Source organism: Macaca nemestrina, chromosome 1, assembly GCF_043159975.1.
Source record: "Macaca nemestrina isolate mMacNem1 chromosome 1, mMacNem.hap1, whole genome shotgun sequence".
NCBI classification, from domain to species: domain Eukaryota; kingdom Metazoa; phylum Chordata; class Mammalia; order Primates; family Cercopithecidae; genus Macaca; species Macaca nemestrina.
In genome coordinates this window covers 223,017,509-223,026,677 of record NC_092125.1, presented here as the reverse complement: position 1 = coordinate 223,026,677, position 9,169 = coordinate 223,017,509, and the positions used below count along the sequence as shown (strand labels likewise).

The following is a 9,169-nucleotide window of genomic DNA, read 5'->3' as shown; positions in this document are numbered from 1 at the left end:
TGGGGGGAGGTCAGCGCCTACACAGCCACACTTTTTGCAATCTTCAGCTTTTCAGGCCTAGGTCCTGGTTTTATTTTAGCTTTCAGAGCTTCTCTGCAGGCTCGAATTTCCAAGAGGCAGCCCGAGTCCCTGGGGAGAGGGTCATCGTTGCTCTCCTCGGCGCCTTCCACCTCTGGACGGGCAACCGGTGGGAGAGGACGCCGGTGGGCGGGGGGAAGGAGGCGGCCCTAGCGCCATTTTGTGGGAGCGAAGCGGTCGCTGGGCTGCGCTTGGGTCCGTCGCTGCCTCGGTGTCCCTGTCGGGCTTCCCAGCAGCGGCCTAGTGGGTGAGTCGCGGAGCCTTCTCACTGAGGATGCCGTAGGTGCTTCGGCTCTCGCCTTGGGGCGGCCCGAGGCGGACGCAGCGGCTTCGGCCCCTGCCCCGGGATGTGAGTCGTGAGACCGGGCCTAGTTCTGCCCGAGCGGGCTCGCGCGGGAGCGTCGTCAGGTCCGGGCACAGGGAGGCCGCTGGTGCAGAAACGGGGAGCCGGGCCCGTGGTGCCGCGCAGGCTGAGGCGGAGGTTGGCCCCGGCCCCGGACCCGGACAGTGCCGGAGCCTTCGGTACTTTGTACTCCGAGGGACGCTGCCAGCTCGGCCTGGTGCTCCTGCGCCCCACCCCGGGCCGCGCTGAGAAACTCCTCCCTCGGCTGGCACGCGCGGGCTTCTGGGAGGCGGCGGCCGGTTCTGCCACGACCTGTCGCCGCGGGCCTTGCGGCTCGGGCTCATGGAGCTCCCGGAAGCTCCAAAATGAGGAACAGAGAAGAACTTTTCTCCTGTTCTTTACACCTGATTCACTGCCCATATTCAGTCTTCAGGTTCAGCTGATGGATCGCTTGCTTAGGAAGATCGACTTGGACCCATCACGCCCATGCCTCAGCCAGTTAGGCTCTTCCCCTACTTTCAGGATTACTTAACGACTTCCACGATGGTCATAAAATAGCTACTGTTTATTGTTCCCTTGCATACCCCAGCTTGTAACCAGAAAGCCACGTTGGACTCAGTTTCAGTACCTGACGCATCTATAAGTCTTCAGGGAAAGTTTTTTGAATGAATGAACTGGCGAGGCATCACATTTTGACAGGAAATCACTACCCTTACCTTCACCTCGTCATTTTTCAGAGATAACCAATGCATGTACGAATCCAGACAAGAATTTTTCTGGAAGTCAGAACACTAAGATGGTTTGGGTATTATCGTTATAAGGAAACAGTTACTGTGACGTGAATGTTGTTCATTCATATCTCTTTTCCCTTTAAGAAAAGTAAAAGATGTCTGAATATATTCGGGTAACCGAAGATGAGAACGATGAGCCCATTGAAATACCATCGGAAGACGATGGGACGGTGCTGCTGTCCACGGTCACAGCCCAGTTTCCAGGGGCGTGTGGGCTTCGCTACAGGAATCCAGTGTCTCAATGTATGAGAGGTGTCCGACTGGTAGAAGGAATTCTGCATGCCCCCGATGCTGGCTGGGGAAATCTGGTTTATGTTGTCAACTATCCGAAAGGTTTGTTACTATTTGGTTTTGTAATCATGCTGAAATGTGGTCGGGTGTGTGTCTCATCCATGGATCTTAGCCTTGTTTCCTGGCAGAATGTCTCCTGTAACTTCAGTATTTCCTTGAACTTCACTATTAGACAAGTTTGGAAGACCATGAGTCTAAATTTATGGAAACTTGGGATTATAGATCATTTTAAAAGAGAAAGCGATGTATTTTAAAAATATCTGAATAAGCTTTACCAAGTTGATGCCAAATTTAAGGAATTACTAATAATGTTTTGCGCTTCTATCAGTGTTGTAAATAGATTCTTCTGAAGTGCTCGAGTATTTGGATTTGATCATTGTCCTTTTGGTCTTACATCATTCATTTGGCACATGTGACTTCATTTCTTCCCTTAAATGAACAAACAGTTGCAGTAGCCAAATCTTGAATTAGTGTAGTTCCAATTAGAATTTTGAGGTTCTGGTCTTATCCTTCTCGCTGCCTCTTATCACTGATGTTCTAAATCTAAGAAAAGGAAGCATGAGAAATAGCTAATTTTCGCATTTTGAAGTAGTGTACTGTTAATAGTCGATCTGTGTGTTCCTTTTATTATAACTTGGTATTGCAACAAAGTCTTATCAAATTTGGTCAGTATGCAAGACACTCTTTTACATGTGTAGAAAAACTTTAGGGCCAGGCACGGTGGCTCATGCTTGTAATCCCAGCACTTGGGAGGCTGAGGTGGGTGGATCACCTGAGGTCAGGAGTTTGAGACCAGCCTGGCCAACATGATGAAACCCCATCTCTATTAAAAACAAAAAATTAGCTGGATGTGGTGGGTGCCTGTAATCCTAGCTACTCTGGAGGCTGAGGCAGGAGAAGAATCGCTTGAACCGGGAGGCGGAGGTTGCAGTGAATAGATTATGCCATTGCACTTCAGCCTGAGCAACAAGAGCGAAACTCCGTCTCAAAACAAAAAGAAAAAAAACGAAAACAAAAATTAGCTGGGTGTGGTGGTGGGCGCCTTGTAGTCCCAGCTACTCTGGAGGCTGAGGCAGGAGAATCGCTTAAACCTGGGAGGCAGAGATTACAGTGAGCTGAGATTGCACCACTGCACTCCAGCCTGGGTGACAGAGCAAGACTTTGTCTCAAAAAAATATATAATGAAATAATAATAATAATTAATAATGGGCCGGGCGCGGTGGCTCAAGCCTGTAATCCCAGCACTTTGGGAGGCCGAGGCGGGTGGATCACGAGGTCAGGAGATCGAGACTATCCTGGCTAACATGGTGAAACCCCGTCTCTACTAAAAATACAAAAAACTAGCCGGGCGTGGTGGCGGGCGCCTGTAGTCTCAGCTACTTGGGAGGCTGAGGCGGGAGAATGGCCTGAACCCGGGAGGCGGAGCTTGCAGTGAGCCGAGATCACGCCACTGCACTCCAGCCTGGGAGACACAGCGAGACTCCGTCTCAAAAAAAATAATAATAATAATAATTAGTAATGTAAACTGGGGGTTTTTAGTATGCTGTTTCTTCAGCCATTGGGTATAGATTAATATTTACCCAAATTTAAAATGTCAGGCTGGGTACAGTGGCTCACACCTGTAATTCCAGCACTTTGGGAGGCTGAGGTGAGCAGATCACCTGAGGTCCGAAGTTCAAGACCAGCCTGGCCAACGTGGTGAAACCCCGTCTCTACTAAAAATACAAAACTTAGACAGGCGCGGTGGTTTGCATCTGTAGTCTTAGTTACTGGGGAGGCTGAGGCAGGAGAATTGCTTGAACCCAGGAGGTGGAGGTTGCAGTAAGCTGAGATGGTGCCACTGCTCTCCAGCCTGGGCAGTAGAGCGGGACACCATCTCAAAAAAAGAAAAAGGGCCGGGCGCGGTGGCTCAAGCCTGTAATCCCAGCACTTTGGGAGGCCGAGACAGGTGGATCACAAGGTCAGGAGATCGAGACCACAGTGAAACCCCGTCTCTACTAAAAATACAAAAAACTAGCCGGGCGAGGTGGCGGGCGCCTGTAGTCCCAGCTACTCAGGAGGCTGAGGCAGGAGAATGGCGTAAACCCGGGAGGCGGAGCTTGCAGTGAGCTGAGATCCGGCCACTGCACTCCAGCCTGGGCGACAGAGCGAGACTCCGTCTCAAAAAAAAAGAAAAAAAAAGAAAAAAATGTCATTTAATTTATCTCTCCAGGCCGGACACAGTGGCTCACACCTGTAATCCCAGCTACTCAGGAGACTGAGGCAGGAGAATCACTTAATCACTTGAACCCAGGAGGCAGAGGTTGCAGTGAGGGGAGATTACACCACTGCACTCCAGCCTGGGTGACAGAATGAGAATCCGTCTCAAAAAAAAAAAAATTATCTCCCTTTCTCTTCTAAATAACCTAAGGTTAAGGTTGTGTAGGAGTTTTTTGTTGTTGTTGTTTGTTTTTTGAGATGGAGTCTTGCTCTGTCACCCAGGCTGGAGTGCAGTGGCGCGATCTTGGCTCACTGCAACCTCCACCTCTGGGGTTCAAGCAGTTCTCTGCCTCAGCCTCCTGAGTAGCTGGGATTACAGGCGCCTGCCACCACGACTGGCTAATTTTTGTGTTTTTATCTATTTATTTATTTTATTTTATTTTGAGACAAAGTCTCGCCCAGGCTGGAGTGCAGTGGCACAATCTTGGCTCACTGCAACCTCTGCCTCTTGGGTTCAGGCAATTCTCCTGCCTCAGCCTCCCAAGTAACTGGGATTACAGGCGCCTGCCACCGAGCCCGGCTAATTTTTTTGTGTGTTTTTAGCATAGATGGAGTTTCACCATCTTAGCCAGGCTGGTCTTGAACTCTTGACCTTGTGATCCACCTGCCTCAGCCTCCCAAAGTGCTGGGATTACAGGTGTGAGCCACCATGCCCAGCTGGTTATGTTTTTTTAAGTAAGCCAAACTTTTGGTTTCTTTTTCTTTTTTGAAATTAGAGATGGGGGCTCTTGCTCTGTTGCCTAGGCATATTGTAGTGGCTGTTCATAGACACCCTGCAGCCTCAAACTCCTGGACTCTAAGGCAGGAGTTTGTTGGAACTTCCTTCCTCAGCCTCCTGAGTTGTTGGAACTTACAGGCATATACACCACTGTGCCTGGTTTTCCGTTTTATTGCAAAAGCTGTGTATTGTCGAATGTTTAGGAAAGATAAAAGTGAAATCTACATCGGGAGATACAAGTTGCTGATACTTAAAGTCAAAGTGAAGTAGAATTATTTTTGTTTTGATAAACCTTTTGAGAGAGATTGTAATCTGGAAGTACTACAAAAAACAAAATTGGAAATCACTGAATTTGCACCAGAAAAGCACCTCAGACACTAAACTTAAGCCTTTATTCTGTCCTCAAGAGCAAAAATCACTTCTTGCAAGTTTTCAGTGTCTTACTCTTCTTAGAGTCTTCTTTTTGCTTCTCATTTCTGGATGTAGGAGGTAGTGTTTTTAAAGAAGTGCTAAGTCTAAAAGGTTTCTGCTCATTTTATTTAGATAACAAAAGAAAAATGGATGAGACAGATGCTTCATCAGCAGTGAAAGTGAAAAGAGCAGTCCAGAAAACATCCGATTTAATAGTGTTGGGTCTCCCATGGAAAACAACTGAACAGGACCTGAAAGAGTATTTTAGTACCTTTGGAGAAGTTCTTATGGTGCAGGTAAACTTCGATTGCATCAAACAGTTTTTCTTTACAGTGAATGAGCATCTAGCATTTATTTATTGGTATACATAGAGATGGGGTCTCACTATGTTGCCTATGCTCTGGTGTTGAACTCCTGGGCTCAAACTGTCCTCCCACCTCAACCCCAGTGTGCTGAGCCATGATGCCTTAGCCACATTCTTGTTACTTTTTTTTTTTTTTTTTGGAGACCAAGTCTCACTTTGCTGTCCAGGCTGGAGTGCAGTGGCACTATCTTGGCTCACTGCAAACCTCCACCTCCTGGGTTTAAGCGATTTCTCCTGTCTTTAAGCGATTTCTCCTGTCTTAGCCTCCTGTATCTGGGATTACAGGCGCACATTATCACGCCTGGCTAATTTTGTATTTTTTAGTAGAGACAGGGTTTCACCAGTTGGCCAGGCTGTTCTTGAACTCCTGACCTCAGGTGATCCACCTGCCTTGGCCTCCCAGTGCTGGGATTACAGGTGTGAGCCACCGTGCCCGGCCATATTCTTGTTATTTTAATGGCACTGTACTTCCTGTTACACAAATGATACTTCCAATATTTGTTATATTTACACACATATCTTGTACTCTATATTATTACCTTCAATATTGTAAAATCCTGCTGTTGCATGAAGGCTTAAGGGAATTAGGTGATAATAGCTTTTTATCTTTGAATTCATTCTAAGACATTCTGTTAAAATCCTGTTGTGGTGGCTCATGCCTGTAATCCCAGCATTTTGGTAGGCTGAGGTGGGAGGATTGCTTGAGGCCAGGAGTTCAAGACCACCTTAGCCAACATAATCCAGACTCAGTTTCTCTTTTTTTCTTTTTGGAGACAGGGTCTGGCTCTGTCAGCCAGGCTCTAGAGTGCAGTGGTGCAATTTAGGCTTGCTGCAACCTCTGCCTCCTGGATTCAAGCTATTCTTGTGCTTCAGCCTGCCAAGTAGCTGGGACTACAGACACATGCCACTATACCTGGCTAATTTTTGTATTTTTTGTAGAGATAGGGTTTCACTGTGTTGCCCAGGCTGGACTTTAACTCCTGTGCTCAAGTTATCCACCCTCCTCAGCCTCCCAAAGCGCTGGGAATACAGGTGTGAGCCACCACGCCTGGCCCCAACTCTCTTTTTTTTAAGAACTCAAAAACATTTCTGTTGTATAAGTGAGTTTTGCTCTATTGTTAACACAGTATGGATTCAATATTAACCTCCTTGTTTTTACTCTGAAGACTAACTTGGTTTAAGTTTTAAACAACTGCATCCAGTTAAAACCATTCAAATTGTTTTTTAAGGAACTATGATTTGGGCGTGGAATGTGTATGTGTACTGTTAGAGTAAACTTAAATCATCCTTTCTAGGTCAAGAAAGATCTTAAGACTGGTCATTCAAAGGGGTTTGGCTTTGTTCGTTTTACGGAATATGAAACACAGGTGAAAGTAATGTCACAGCGACATATGATAGATGGACGATGGTGTGACTGTAAACTTCCTAATTCTAAGGTACTTGGGTCTGTGCTTTGGGATTTTTTGCTGACAAACTTCCTTAGAAGATTGTAAGATAAAATGTAAACACACTTAGAAAAGATAGTGGTAGGGTGTGTTCATGAAATCCTTTTGTCTTGTTGAAGTCTTTGGCCCTTAATGCATGCTGAATATTTTATGCTTGTTTGAAATATTTAGTTTATTACTTCTCCAAATGAAACCTTTGTTCATTTTGTTCTTCCTTTTTGTTATGCATGGAAAAGAGGAAAGATTATTTGTCAAGTTAACAGTTTCTTACATAGTTATATGTTAAAACATAAAGACAATCAGAATACGTACATTAATCTTGTTATAAAGACCTTTTTCCAAGCAAACAAATAACATTTGCTTATTTGGAACATCATCATCTTTGCCAGGAGATTGCGTATTTATTGATTTTCTCAAATCCAAATACAGTCATGCGTCACATGGCAAAGTTCATCAGTCAGCAGCAGACCACGTGTACAGCAGTGGTCCCATAAGATTATAACACTGTTTTTATGGTACCCTTTCTATGTTTAGATACACAGATACTTACAATCATGTTACAGTCAGTCACCTACAGTGTTGAGTACAGTAACTTGGAAGTTTGTGGCCTGGGAGCAATAGGCTATACCATCTAGCCTAAGTGTGGGGTAGGCTGTGCTATCTGGGTTTATATGATGTTTGCACAATGACGATCTTTTGTTTGTTTGTTTGTTTGTTTGAGACAGTGTCTCACTTTGTCGTCCAGGCTGGAGTACAGTGGTGCGATCTCAGCTCACTGCAAGCTCCACCTTCTGGGTTCACGCCATTCTCCTGCCTCAGCCTACTGAGTAGCTGGGACTACAGGCGCCTGCCAACACGCTTGGCTGAGTTTTTGTATTTTTAGTAGAGATGGGGTTTCGCCATGTTAGCCAGGATGGTCTTTTTTTTTTTTTTTTTTTTTTTTTGAGATGGAGTCTCGCTCTGTCACCCAGGCTGGAGTACAGTGACCGGATCTCGGCTCACTGCAAGCTCCGCCTCCCGGGTTTACGCCATTCTCCTGCCTCAGCCTCCCAAGTAGCTGGGACTACAGGCGCCTGCCACCTCGCCCGGCTAGTTTTTTGTATTTTTTAGTAGAGACGGGGTTTCACCGGGTTAGGCAGGATGGTCTCGATCTCCGGACGTTGTGATCCGCCCGTCTCGGCCTCCCAAAGTGCTGGGATTACAGGCTTGAGCCACCGCTCCCGGCCACCAGGATGGTCTTAATCTTCTGGCCTCATGATCTGCCCAGCCACTGCGCCTGGCTTTTTTTTTTTTTTTTTTTTTTTTTGAGACGGAGTTTTGCTCTTGTTGCCCAAGCTGGAGTGCAATGGCGTGCTCTTGGGTCACTGCAATCTCCGCCTCCCAGGTTCCAGCAATTCTCCTGCCTCAGCTTCCCGAGCTTCTGGGATTACAGTCATGCACCACTATGCCTGGCTAACTTTGTATTTTTAGTAGAGATGGGGTTTCTCCATGTTGGTCAGGCTTATTTTGAACTCCTGACCTCAGGTGATCCACCTGCCTTGGCCTCCCAAAGTGTGGGGATTACAGGCGTGAGCCACTGTGCCCGGCCTTTTTTTTTTTTTTTTTTTTTTTTTTTTTTTTTGAGACGGAGTTTTACTCTTGTTGCTCAGTCTAGAGTGTAAAGGTGCAATCTTGGCTCACTGCAACCTCCACCTCCTGGATTCAAGTGATTCTCCTGCCTCAGCCTCCCAAGATGCTGGGATTGCAGGCACCTGCCACCACACCCAGCTAATTTTTGTATTAGTAGAGCTGGGGGTTCACCATGTTGACCAGGCTGGTCTTGAACTCCAGACCTCAGGTGATCCACCCGCCTCGGCCTCTCAAAGTGCTGGGATTACAGGCGTTCACCACCACACCTGGCCACAATGATGAAATTGTGTAATGGCTCATGATGTATTTCTCAGAACATATGTCCATCGTGATGTGATGCATGACTGTACTTTTGTAACTTAAAACGTTACTCTTCACTGAAGCCTTTTAAGAAAAAAAATGCTGATGCAAAAAATTAAGGGTATGTCTACTTTTTAATGATTCACTGCTATCCAAGGCAGAATGATTTTGTTATATCCCTTACCTTAATGCTTTTTTCATTGTTCATAACATATTTCTGAGTTTTTTTTCTTCCTTTTGATTTGATCAGCAAAGCCAAGATGAGCCTTTGAGAAGCAGAAAAGTGTTTGTGGGGCGCTGTACAGAGGACATGACTGAGGATGAGCTGCGGGAGTTCTTCTCTCAGTACGGGGATGTGATGGATGTCTTCATCCCCAAGCCGTTCAGGGCCTTTGCCTTTGTTACATTTGCAGATGATCAGGTATTTTTCTCCTTAACAATATGTCCCGACCAGGCGTGGTGGCTCATGCTTGTAATCCCAGCACTTTGGGAGGCTGAGGTGGGCGGATCACGAGGTGAGGAGATCAAGACCATCCTGGC

At 46.3% G+C, this 9,169-nt stretch overlaps 1 protein-coding gene across 7 annotated transcripts in view; it reads left to right on the top strand.

The window, feature by feature from the left end:
• Window positions 1–57: 57 nt before the first annotated feature.
• TARDB (TAR DNA binding protein) overlaps window positions 58–9,169 on the top strand; it is a 19,538-nt gene continuing 10,426 nt past the window's right edge. For 5 of the 7 annotated variants that reach the window (XR_011626304.1, XR_011626302.1, XR_011626303.1 and 2 more), the window contains exons 1-5: window positions 62–325; window positions 1,297–1,545; window positions 5,024–5,187; window positions 6,551–6,691; window positions 8,880–9,050. Coding sequence is in view for 2 of the 7 variants with exons in the window: in XM_071100848.1 (XP_070956949.1) it covers window positions 1,308–1,545; window positions 5,024–5,187; window positions 6,551–6,691; window positions 8,880–9,050 (714 nt within the window). In the remaining 5 variants the exon portion in view is untranslated. Of the gene's footprint in view, window positions 326–1,296; window positions 1,546–5,023; window positions 5,188–6,550; window positions 6,692–8,879; window positions 9,051–9,169 lie in introns of all 7 variants that reach the window. The other 2 variants (XR_011626298.1, XM_011726782.2) reach the window with 1 other exon arrangement.